This window comes from Papaver somniferum, chromosome 2 (genome assembly GCF_003573695.1).
Source record: "Papaver somniferum cultivar HN1 chromosome 2, ASM357369v1, whole genome shotgun sequence".
Lineage (NCBI taxonomy): Eukaryota > Viridiplantae > Streptophyta > Magnoliopsida > Ranunculales > Papaveraceae > Papaver > Papaver somniferum.
In genome coordinates, this window is record NC_039359.1 from 190,861,474 (window position 1) to 190,873,502 (window position 12,029).

General features: G+C 36.9%; 2 protein-coding genes across 8 annotated transcripts; one reads left to right on the forward strand and one right to left on the reverse strand.

Moving 5' to 3' along the window:
• The first annotated feature begins 3,123 nt into the window (after positions 1-3,123).
• On the forward strand, positions 3,124-8,695 carry LOC113350064 (serine/threonine-protein kinase Nek2-like). 7 transcript variants are annotated; one of them, XM_026594133.1, is made up of 16 exons: positions 3,124-3,469; positions 3,656-3,747; positions 4,373-4,485; positions 4,576-4,642; positions 4,930-4,995; positions 5,090-5,139; positions 5,265-5,310; positions 5,404-5,484; positions 5,598-5,640; positions 5,753-5,802; positions 5,900-5,981; positions 6,081-6,130; positions 6,614-6,687; positions 6,988-7,039; positions 7,193-7,645; positions 7,830-8,695. In XM_026594133.1, exons 3-16 carry the CDS (start codon positions 4,400-4,402, stop codon positions 8,478-8,480), a joined length of 1,851 nt encoding a protein of 616 aa, XP_026449918.1. In that variant the 5' UTR covers positions 3,124-3,469; positions 3,656-3,747; positions 4,373-4,399; the 3' UTR covers positions 8,481-8,695. The 7 variants fall into 7 exon arrangements, with proteins under 7 accessions (XP_026449918.1, XP_026449921.1, XP_026449920.1 ...); XM_026594136.1 differs by having other exon boundaries at positions 3,696-3,747; XM_026594135.1 differs by having other exon boundaries at positions 3,728-3,747.
• Positions 8,696-8,875: 180 nt separating this feature from the next.
• On the reverse strand, positions 8,876-11,476 carry LOC113350065 (protein IQ-DOMAIN 14-like). The gene is made up of 4 exons (XM_026594140.1): positions 10,460-11,476; positions 10,082-10,333; positions 9,349-9,960; positions 8,876-9,214 (listed from the first exon to the last, which is right to left on the reverse strand). Exons 1-4 carry the CDS (start codon positions 10,904-10,906, stop codon positions 9,194-9,196), a joined length of 1,332 nt encoding a protein of 443 aa, XP_026449925.1. The 5' UTR covers positions 10,907-11,476; the 3' UTR covers positions 8,876-9,193.
• Positions 11,477-12,029: the final 553 nt, after the last annotated feature.

Genomic DNA, 12,029 nt, shown 5'->3' on the forward strand with positions numbered 1-12,029 from the left:
AGTTACATTCGTTCATCACCTTCAAAATATTGAAATAACTTTTGAATTAGAAACCATTTTTGGGTGCCATTCCTCTTTATACATTTATTCCTATAGTCAACGAGAAAATATTAAATTTATAGATCACAACAAGTTAACAAATTCATTTTTGATTCAAAATTTTGAATTGTTGTTACCATATCACCATCAATTTCACTACTTCTTTACTCATTGTTTCTTTTGCATAATCATAACTACATATATACCAAATTATTTGTTGATAAAATGGAAATTATGAGATGGTCCATCTCAATCACGATGATTGAGGTTTCCAGTTTCTTCATAGAGATTTTCAAACAAAGAAAAAATGACAAAAGGTTGCACCCTGTTGTTGTGCACCATTGATAGCATTATCTGTAAAATATACATAATTACTATAACTACTAGATTCATCTTCATCCATACATAATTACTATAACTACTAGATTCATCTTCATCCATTAAATACTCTAAATCACAAACTCTGCCAAAAGTTTGGGATAATATTATTACAAAATTGATGCCATTTAAAATTTTTGTAGTCTAATGGAATTTGGTGGTTTAGAAGTGAAGAGTTTGAAATTAACTAATCAAGCTATGATGGCAAAGTGGACTTGGAGATTCAATTAAAAAAAATCGTTATTTGGAAGAGAGTGATTCAAGAGAAGATGGAGGGCAGGGAAGAGGATTTATGGGTCAAAGACACTGCAAAACCATAAGGCAGAAGCATTTGAAAAGGGGTTCAGAAATGTAAGAGTGTTAGAGAAATGCTCAGTTGAACACACTGGCTTTGGTATGCCAAGTTAGTTGTCAAATTTAGATGACAAAACGCATTCTTGATTTAGTCACTAAAGTCGGCTTCAGACTAGATTATGTTTAAGAAGTAGAGTATAAAATCAAAGATATCCTTAAAGGATGGAGGTTGAAGACTACACAAAGACATCTTGGAGAACTTCATTAAAGGTTAGTAACAAACTCTTGATTCTCTTATTTACTCTACCTCTCTATCTATCGAAACAAGGGCTCACTCTATGGAACAATTCTATGACGCTAAATATATATTTATATATACACTCGAGGATATTTGATCTCATGACTTTTGTGAGAATGACCTTTATCACAAAAAAGGTCATCATGTTGTAGTGAATGAGAATGCGAATGCAACGAGCCAAGAATCACTCAATTCCGAGTTATAACGAAAAAGCTATGAGTATTAAAGCAACACTTAAGGTTGATTTCGTGAATAGGAGATTGTAAACGAACTTTTGGTAACAATTCGCGAACCAAAACTGTGAATGCAACGACTAAAAGCTTTTTTTGGTCAAGTATTTGGGTGTTTCCTTTCTTAGACAAGATAGCTATTTGTGAAAATATGAAGTGTTTTTGTCACCATTCCGGAAACTTTCCACCTTAGCCCTTTGTAAGACTTTCCTTGTTTCAATTACTTTTAGTTTCTTCAAGTCTAATTCAGTTTGAAGTCTTTCTGAGAATTGAGTTTGATTTAAAGATTGATTTTCTTCAAACAAATTAAAGCTTTGAATCTTCTCTTCTAGTTATAGTTGCGTTGTTCCCACCACCAAATTCTTCTTTGTTCTATGTTTTTAAAAAGAATTTCAGGTTCTGTAATTTCTTAGCAAATATAATGTTAGAGGAAGTGGGGAACCCTCATAAAACATAAAATTGCACTATTTTTAGATTTTTGAGTCAAAGTCCTTGTGATGCAGCGAGTGAGCTTCAAACTTGAAATAAGAGAATCTGCCACCCTCACTTAGTAGCTTCGAAATGTTAAAAGTTGAAATCTAATTGTTGATATTTCTGTTGAATCATAGAGCGCCCCTATTACCAATCCGAAAAAGATACACGAACCGCTGAAAAAACTGTGAAAAAAACCACACTCACATGGGTTTGACCCAAGAACCCCACCCCTATGAATCTCTGCCAGCAGGACGTCTAATCCGTCAATGTACGAGTTCTTTTTGAGGTTTTTATGGCGGTCCACCAAAAATCGTTATTACCGATCATCATATTTTCCTTGAATTTTAAAATCTAACGGCTACAATCTTCTGCGCTGTAGATTTGTTGTTACCAACCATCATGTTTTCCTTAAATTTTAAAATCTAATGGCTGTAATCTTCCGCGCTGTATTTAACAGTAAGGCTTAGTCTAATCATCCGCCAAGATTCAACATTCAACTCCCTTACACGTAAGCAAAATTCAACAACCAAGCGCAGTGGTGATTCAAGATTGACAACAAAGAAGCCGAATGGAAAGTCTTCAGACGGAAAATGGTTAGGCGTCTCTTCAAACAGTATGCAGACGCCAATCCGTTAGGCGTCCCAAAATTGATAAACAGCGAAAAAAAGAACTGTTTCTTTTTTATCTCTTCTTTCTTCATCAGGTGATCTTTCTTCTCATGTCTAGATTCACGGTGTTTTTGGATGATTAATTTTGAAGGGTTTGTTATTGTCGCTGTTGAGTGTCGAACGGTGGTGGTTTTGTAGATTTTCATCACCTAACAAAGTCTATGTATGAAAATCTCTTCTAATAGATTTTTATTGGATTTAGGTACGAGGATTGTGAGGCGACAAACAATTAGTCGTTTTTCAGAATATTGTATCAAATATTTGGAGAGACGCCTAATGGTTTGGCGTTTTTCACCTTTTTGGGACGGAGAACTAGTCGGCGTCAATCGTTGATTCTATATTCCGTCCAACGCAACTGATGGACGTTCCCTTGAATAAACGACACGACACTTCTCACCCTTGAATCTTGAATCATGGGTGCCATTACACTGAGCCTAAATCACACGACGCTAACTTAATTCAACCTTGAATCAAGAGAAAGCCTCACGTAGAATTCTGCGGATAATGGGGATTACTTTGTCTAGTGATAAGTAGTCGTACTCAACGAATTGGTCCCCACTCTTCCTCACTCTACAGTAGTCTTGGTGGGGTACATTGTGTTTATTGGCCATTTCTATTTCACAAGTTTTTTATTAACTTTTGGTCGGTCTTCCATGAAACACTGTAAACTTCCAAATTCACTTTATTACCCTCTCACTCTCTCATGACTCATGAGTCATTTCTCCTCGACTTTCTGCATTACTAGTCCTGAGTAAGAGAGATAGAAGAAGAGAATCCCCATAAAAGCAAACCAACAAAATCAAAAACCACTAAAATCCATTTCTCTCTTTCTCTTGCTTTTTCTTTCACTTTCTATCTCTCCGAAATTTTCTTTCTCACATTTTCTTCTCTAAACATTGAATTTTTCAACCAATCACCTTTTCATTTCCATTTCTAATCCTTTTGCCGCTCTTCGTCTTCTACTTCTCCTCCTCTCCTTCTTTTCTCTGTGAACTCTGTCAAAGTTCTTCAAAGAAAAAGAGATTGTCACTGTAAATGTGTGAGCTTATTATTTTAAATCTGTTTTCTTTCAGTGATCGATTTTATTGGTATGTTCTTTTACTTCTTCTTCTCTCTCTCTTTCTTTGTTTATTATTATTTTATTTTTTTAAATTACTGAAATGAATATAGGGTAGATTTTTTATTCTATCTTGTTTTTCTCTCATAAACTGTACTTTGAACTAAGTTTCTCCTCTTGTCTTCTCTTCCTTCCTCTTCTTTTCCTTTTCTCAAAGCTCACATTCTAATTGTTTACGGGAATTTGATCTTGTTGAGCTGTTTGTTCTGATGCGATTCACTGATTGTAGTGTCACCGACTTGATTTTAGGTAAAATTTGTGCTCATTTTTGTTTGATTCTCCGATTTTGTAGGTTTTACTTAGACAATGTGTGTTACTATGTTGTTGAAAACTTCTCAGATAGTTCTAACTTCTTAGTTCGATGTAAGTGTTTCTGGAACTGATTAGTTTTTTCCTAGTTTTGAACTGGGTTAGGGATTAGTTTAGTAGTGTTCTCTAGTGAAAGAGGAATTGGACACAATGTGGCTGATGGTTAGTGATAATACGGTAGTAAGGTTTTTCGAGGGGAATGATGTGGTTCGATTTTAGTAAATTGAGATTCATTTCTTAGTGTTGCAATTGCTGTGTTCTTGTAGATCCTCAAAAGATTTGGGGATAGAAGAATTACTCACTCATTGCCTGGAAGTAACGACGCATTGTATACAAAATGCTATTTTTCAGTGGCGAGCTGCTGTAGCATAGAATTTATGATAATTTTGTTAGACTAGAATCGGTCATTGCTTTTGTAATTTTATAGAACTCTTTCCAGTTCTTGATATTTTGTGTGTTTTTCGTTGTTGTAAATTTGTTTGGTCTTTTGGTATTCTTTGGACTACTATGAGCTAAATTTTCATATTTATGTTGATGACTTCGAGTACTTTTGATGAAACTGCAGAGGGAGACATTGCAGGAGTTTGTTATAATGGAGCAATATGAAGTGCTGGAACAGATTGGAAAAGGGGCTTTTGGTTCTGCACTTCTTGTGAGGCATAAGCATGAAAAGAAGAAGTAAGGACTAGCCTTAAAGTTCAACTAGCTATTGCATATGTAGTTTTGGACGTTTATCTAACATTTACATCATAATTCTGCCTTTTAAAGGTACGTTTTGAAGAAGATTCGTCTTGCCCGACAGACAGACAGATGCCGAAGGTCCGCACACCAGGAGGTGTGTCTTATACTTCTGTTTAAAACCAAATGTGTGTGTTTTTGGTGCAGATTTGGTCAAACGTATAAGTAGTTAGTTAATCAAGTTATTCCAGTTTGCCTATTACATTAGAGGAGCTCTTTTCATGGTGGATACTGAGTACCTAATATGATTTTGAAGTGTCAGCAAAGAATTTATTTGTTGGAACATGTCCAGAACATTTTATATTTCCATATATACCTGGTAGCTTAATGCCATATTTTAGGCCTTTACCATTCTGATTTCCTTTTTTCTCTTAATCTGTATAGATGGATCTTATTTCCAAAGTACGGAACCCATTTATTGTGGAGTACAAAGACTCCTGGGTAGAGAAGGTCAGTTTTTCGGTAGAAAAATTGATTATCCTTTTACGTACATTGGGCTCAGAATGGTAGGATTTCTTACTTGGAATATTTAACACATTATTAGCAGGGTTGCTACGTGTGTATCATCATTGGTTATTGTGAGGGTGGAGACATGTAAGTTGCTCTTCTTGTTCAAGTAAAATTGTAATATATTTTGTGAATCAACAGGCCTCTGCATGATTTCTTCATGATTCATCTGCTCCTATTTTACATTGGTACTACTTCTTTTGATTATGCAGGGGTGAAGCTATAAAAAGAGCTAATGGTGTTCACTTTTCTGAAGAGGTGCATTACTTTTCCTCTACATGAGCTACTCTGGAATATCTGCAATTGCAAGGTTCTCAGTCCTTACTGTTTGTAAATTCATATTGTGTACAGAAACTCTGTAAGTGGCTTGTGCAACTCCTAATGGCTCTAGATTACTTGCACAGAAATCATGTTCTTCATCGTGATGTCAAGGTCAGTGGCAGCTCTCATACCGTGCATAGTGATTCATATATTAAGTTGTTATATATTGGCTTGGGATACTCTTAAATTGTCTGTACTGATACTGCTTTGCAAAAATGTCTCAGTGCTCAAATATATTCTTGACGAAGGATCAGGACATACGTCTAGGTAAGTGATCCTACTTTCTAACTGTTTAAGTCTTCGTGGATGACTATGAATAAATTGTATCCACCTACTGCAATGATTTTCCTCCTAAATGTCCGACATAATTGATCTACAGGTGATTTTGGATTGGCCAAAATGTTGACTTCTGATGACCTAGCCTCTTCCGTGAGTAACGCGGCACTACTAAAAGTTTTCTTGATTAGTTTAAGTTCAGTCTTTTGCTTGCTTGTTAACAATGAGGTCTATGTGGCTCACAATGCAGGTCGTGGGAACTCCCAGCTATATGTGCCCTGAGCTTCTTGCTGATATTCCTTATGGTTCAAAGTCAGATATTTGGTCTTTAGGTAAACAATTTAAAGAAGTGTTTATCCTTTATGGCATTATCAACTTGTTACAAGTTCTCAAAATTTAAGTTTATATTTTCCGACTATGTTTATCTCCAGGATGCTGCATATATGAAATGGCTGCTCATAAGACTGCTTTTAAAGCTTTTGTAAGTTGCCATCTTCCAAGGCCCTTAATTGAAATATGCCCTGCATGATTAATTCAGTTGCTGTTTCATTAAATGATGTTGTTTTATAGCAATAGAAATTCAGTGCTGCACAACTTCTTTTTTTTCTTTGGTTTGCAAAGAGTAAATTTATTGATCAAAAAAGAGAGGGTACAAGAGGCTTGAACCTCCCTAGACAAAAAGAAAACAAGATAAAGCGAAAGCAAACAGTGCTTCTTTTTTAATTGATGCTCTTCCATAGCACTAGAACTCCAGTCCGTTATTACTCCGTGAAGACTAACTAGATTTGCGCACGCAAAGTTCCTTGTTTCGTTAGTTGGCATATCTCAACTTCCTATTCTGTGCATTTCTGTCAAATAGCTAAAACTACCTTTGGAGTGCATAAAGAGATACATCATAGACTTTTGTCTTTTGTGTTTCAAGAACATAGTGTACTTTTTCATGAATCTTTTGCCTTCTGATCAGGATATGCAAGCTCTCATCAACAAAATAAACAAGTCTATTGTGGCACCTCTTCCAACAATGTATTCTGGTGCACTGTAAGTCCATGTCTGTAACTACAATTTAAGCATTCAATTCCTTTATATGCTCGCCGTGTACATGCCAGGTTGTACATTGACCGTTACATTTGTAACATAGAGAATATTCCTGCAATTATCTTCATTGTTACCCCACAACCCTACCAATGCTCATATATTGCTCTGATTATGAAATGCAATTTTAAGACAATCACATGAAACACAAACATGTCCTAAAGTAGTTAACTGGCAAGTTAATTACTGAATTTTAACTTGGTATATTTCATTGGTGCTAATCTGCTTTCTTGTTTCCATGTTCAGCCGGGGACTCATTAAAAGCATGTTGCGGAAAAATCCAGAACTTAGGCCTAGTGTATGTGTTGTGCTGCTATTCCATTCTGATTTACATTCATACTTGCGAAATAACACAGTTCCTCTTAAATTGTATCAAACTGTAGGACATTTTTGTGTTGTATTCTGCTTTACATTTCTTTTCACTTCAAAGCATACTTTTTCGTTGTCTCAGGCTGCAGATCTGCTGTCACACCCACTGCTTCAGCCTTACGTTCTAAAGATACATCTGAAACTTGAGAATCCTAGATATAATTCGTTGCCGGCAACCTGGTCCGAATCTAATCAAACAAGGAGAACTAGATTCCAAGAGCCAGAAGATTCTTCTTGCACAGATAGAGACAAACGAAGATCATTGAGTAACAATAGAATTCTGAATCCAAGTATATATGGAGCTGATCATGACTCTCAGTGTTCAACACAGATAATGCAGGAGTTTTGTGGTTATGTAAACCAAAGGTTAGAGGGACTGTCAGTGAATAGCAGCCATGAAGTGATAGGTGTAGATAAGGTCATAACTGGGAAGACTTCCAATTCTGTTAGGACACCAAGAATGACTCCATCAAAAGCTTCTGCAACACCTAGGAGACGAACAGAGCCATCGAAAAAAGCTCCAAACCGTGAATATGTAAGCAGATCAAAATAAAATTTAGTATATCATTGAACTCTAGATGGCGCTGTCTCTTCTGCAAAATATGTCATGTCCCAAGTCACGTGCTGCAAGAATCTTGAAGATTGAAACTCCATTAAAGATTATTAAGCCGTCATTTCCTTGTTGGAACCTAACTTTATACTTCTGTTCATGTACTCAGCTCCCAGTATCCGGCACTCCAGCAAATAAATCTGCTAGGCCATCTCGTAGAGCTTCTCTGCCGTTGTCTACTCCTGTGAGACCTAATGTCAGTCTCCTTCATCGCATGAACTCACCGGATGTCTCTGTAAATGCCCCAAGGATCGATAGGATGGCAGAATTCCCATTGGCTTCATCAGAGGACCCTCTTTTCACAACCCGCAGGGCTTCGTCATCTATACAGGGCTCTTCTACCTCCCCGCATTGTGGGGATCAGTCAATCACAAAAGACAAATGTACAGTTCAGGTTCATGACAGAGCCGTTAGCAGAGCAAGCTGCTCTGATGTCTGGCAAGGGATTAGGCCGAGCTCCTTTCCCTTGGATTGGGAAGATGTTAGTGAATGCTCCGATAGGAATCCAACTGTTGGGACTTCACATCGTGGTTCTTTTGAATTCAGGCAACGAAGGTTCGACACCTCATCATACCAACAAAGGGCCGAGGCTCTAGAAGGGTTGCTTGAGTTCAGTGCACGATTGTTACATCAGGAGAGGTTCGAGGAACTTGGTGTACTATTGAAGCCATTTGGGCCTGGGAAGGTATCTCCTAGGGAAACAGCTATTTGGTTGACCAAGAGCTTCAAGGAGACTACAGCCAAGAATAGCCAACGATAAACCGGACACTTGCGCCTTGTATTTTGATGCTGTTGTTGAAAATTTAGATTTAGGTCTAACTGTGGATGTCGCTTGCAACAACCTATGATTAGCTTCTGGTGTCGCTTCGAGTTTTTGCATTTCACCCCCTATGATATCGTTGTTGTGTTTCCTCTTTGATTACTTTACATGGCACTGGACGTTGGAATATATACTGAAATTCTAATATTCCTAAATCTGGTTTTGTTTGGGGTGGGCAACGGGGCCATGCCGGCGGTAGGTTAATCAACTTTAATAGGATAATAGCTTCTTAAAATTGGTAGGTTAGTCTTGCTAGATATTGGAATATTATTCGCGTGTACTGTTTCGATAACCTATGAGCGCAAATTATCATAACTTTGGCAGGTTAGTCGAAGTTTAAGAGAATATAACTTCTTAAAATTTACAATCACACAAGGTTGACGGATTCACTATCGAGTCATTTACATATTTCTGTGGCCAAAATCTTTAAAGCAAAACATCTTTTTATTTGCAGAAACACAAAACAAGGAAGCTTGGATTTAAGTCTTCCTTGGAAAAAATACTGGAGTCATGAAATAAATACGAAAATTAGGATTTAGCAGCATCTACTTCTGATGAATTTGTGCTGCGATAACTTCTGAATTGGAAGTTTGAATAATTTGGTATATCCATTTTTGAGTGCGTGTGGATTGCTGGCATAGAAAAATGAGCAGTCAACGCCTACTCCCGCGGAGCTGCCGACAATTAAAGAAAAAAACAAATCAATACTATTTTGGTTGATTCCGGTAAGTAGTAAAAGAGAAAAAGCATATTACTTAATTACAGTATTTGTGTAATCAAGTAGTAGTACTTTCAGATATTATCTCACCTCATATCCTACCAGAGATCTGCAGTAATTAGAATTAGTGAGGACTGTGCTGGAAGAACCACACTCGCTGTACAACGAGACTGTCGATTTATCAAGCTTAGTTGACCAAGGATTCCTGTACTCTACAACAGCTGAACCCATGTGCGAAGATGAACGCTGCATTTTCACCGCTCGAGGTGCATTTCTTCCACCCGTTGGTACCTTCTGCTTGTTACTGAGCTGTCTCTCGTATGAATCAGCCGGCCTTTGCTTCGGAGCACTCTGTGATCTTACTTTTGCCTTGGATGATTCGGTATTAGCCATGTAACTTGGAAAAAACTGGTAGTCTGTTAAAGGGGTTCCTGGTTTGGATACAGAGGCTTGAGGGCTATTTGGTTCATAGTTCATTGAATAATCCTCAAAATATCCACTACATGTTCTTGGGCTTATATCAGTTAATGCTGATTGCGAAGGTGAAATTTGGTGAAGACTATGATCTTGGTGGCTAGAATTATATGTAGAGAATCTAGGATCTCCCATTTCAGTTTGTTTGTTGGAGTAACTTGACCTGTGAGTTGAACTGCTGAGCTCTCCGACATCCATTTCGACGATCTTAATGTTCCCCTCCATGTCCTATCACAAGAAAGATCAGTGATATCAGATCAATTAATGATCAATTTAGATCGATGAAACCTTGACTAGTTTTCTCATTTGGGTATATATGAAATTCTGAAATAGTTGGGTATTAACTTACATTATTGTACGTCTGACGAAGACGATTTTCTTGGAGATGTGGGTGTGGAGGCTTTCTGTGAGTTAATTGTTTCTGTGTAATGGGATGTGATTCTTGAGCCATTAAAATCCTATGAGCTCGAGTCCGAGCTTGTACCGACACCAATGCTTGCATGCATCTCAGAGCAGCATTAGCTTGTTTTCTCACCAGGTGACCTCTTACTAATGCTTGCAATTTTACTAATCCTTTCAATGCACATAAAGCTTTCCTGGCCTGTTAAAAATGAATTATAACACAAAATGAGAAATGTGTTCACCGCAGAGGTCTTGCATCAATCTACAATACAGAATTCAAGTATAAACAGAGAATTCTGGAAGTGCATGGGTGAAGAAATCATACCAGATAGGAACGGAAAACGGATTGAATTTTGATGGCAGCAAATTCTTGAGCTGAATTATCCTGTTTCTCCGTAATACTCAAATTAGACTCAATCGTAGAAACAACTCTTAAGTGAATTTCAGTGGACGATGCTTGTGCAGCTTTCAAAGCAGCATCAGTAGCAGCAGCCATAGCCATGGCATGTTTTTTCTCTTCTGCTGATTCATTTTGTGAATTCATCATTGACTGAACTTCTTTAATACATGTTGTAGCAACTGATTCCATAGGATTGGATGAATCTCTTGTAGCTGTTGATCTTCTAAAGCTCCATCTTCTTCTAGTATCCCTTGCTGTATGTGGTTGAATTAAAACAGGATATCCAATAGAAATTGGTGAATCTCCTTTCTTCAGTTCTTCTTTCTTTCCTGCTGTAAATAAATTCTTGATCCATTTCCCTGTTTTACCCATTCTTTCAAACCACTTTTTAGACAGACCCAAGATCCAAAATGGCAGAATAAATTAACATACAATCTTCAAATCTTCTACTCTCCGAGAGAAACAGTTAATTGGACAGAGATTGAGAATTGTTGAAAACAAAAAAAAACTTCTGACACTAGTATTGTTAATTTCCTTTTGTTTTGTCCTCTTATATTTCTTAATTCTCCTATTCAATGTATAAATCATGGATGATCTGACTTTTCTGTAGTATTTTATTATTGGTGTTTTGGCATGCAAATTATGAAGAAGCTTAGAGGAAACTCATGTCTTATCTTTCTCACCTGTAAGATACTTCAGGTTTCCCATTTTATCCTTGTCAACTCCTCTTGCTTGTGTATTTATGTCATGAATGAATATTAGTAGTAGTAATTATGGGATTGTGGGATCTGAGTATGGTTTGGAAATCTTGTTCTTTAATGTTTTATCATATGGTTGATGCCAGTTTTTAAATTAACAAACACCTAAGATCATTAATAATCCCAAGGTAATGCAAAATGGGAACCTAATTTCATTCAAGTTCCGTTCACCCCTATGATTGCTTTTAGGTCAATGACTTGCTTATTAGGTGTCTCACAGAATAACCTTTTGGATTCACGGTTGATTTGTATGATTGTATCAGCTCTAAACTTAGGATTAATTGTAGACTGACTTGAAATTTGGGTTGCACTTACGCGGACGCAAATAAATTCTCAAAAAATTAGGACGGAGACACATTATGAAGTCAATGCTATTTTCCACTAAAATGTATCCTATAAATTATGAGTATAATTTCTTATGAATGATGATAAATTGGTGACAAATAACAAAACCGTGGTAGTAATATACACTCAAATTAAAATAGTGTATAACATTTGCGTACGATGTCAGCATATGTTATACATTAAGACCAACGGATAAAACTAAGACGAGAAGCTCTCAGCAAGAAGATGAGCTACACACGAAAAGGGGATAGTAACCACCAGTTCGACACCTGGTTGATTTTAGCGAAGCTGGCCAAGTTGTGAGCGGTAGTATCACCAGACTTCTTGACAAATGAAAATCTCAATATAACGACTTTTTTCATGAGCTCTATAACCTATAATATTTTGGGTCT

What these genes read in the sequence shown, in the direction of transcription:
- LOC113350064 (XM_026594133.1), top strand. Translation starts at nt 4,400, where the DNA reads ATGGAGCAATATGAAGTGCTGGAACAGATTGGAAAAGGGGCTTTTGGT. An exon ending in CATAAGCATGAAAAGAAGAA is followed by an intron (nt 4,486 to 4,575) that starts GTAAGGACTAGC and finishes TGCCTTTTAAAG; the next exon opens with GTACGTTTTGAAGAAGATTC. An exon ending in GAAGGTCCGCACACCAGGAG is followed by an intron (nt 4,643 to 4,929) that starts GTGTGTCTTATA and finishes TAATCTGTATAG; the next exon opens with ATGGATCTTATTTCCAAAGT.
- LOC113350065 (XM_026594140.1), bottom strand. Translation starts at nt 10,906, where the DNA reads ATGGGTAAAACAGGGAAATGGATCAAGAATTTATTTACAGCAGGAAAG. An exon ending in TTCGTCAGACGTACAATAAT is followed by an intron (nt 9,961 to 10,081) that starts GTAAGTTAATAC and finishes TTCTTGTGATAG; the next exon opens with GACATGGAGGGGAACATTAA. An exon ending in GATCTCTGGTAGGATATGAG is followed by an intron (nt 9,215 to 9,348) that starts GTGAGATAATAT and finishes AATTGTCGGCAG; the next exon opens with CTCCGCGGGAGTAGGCGTTG.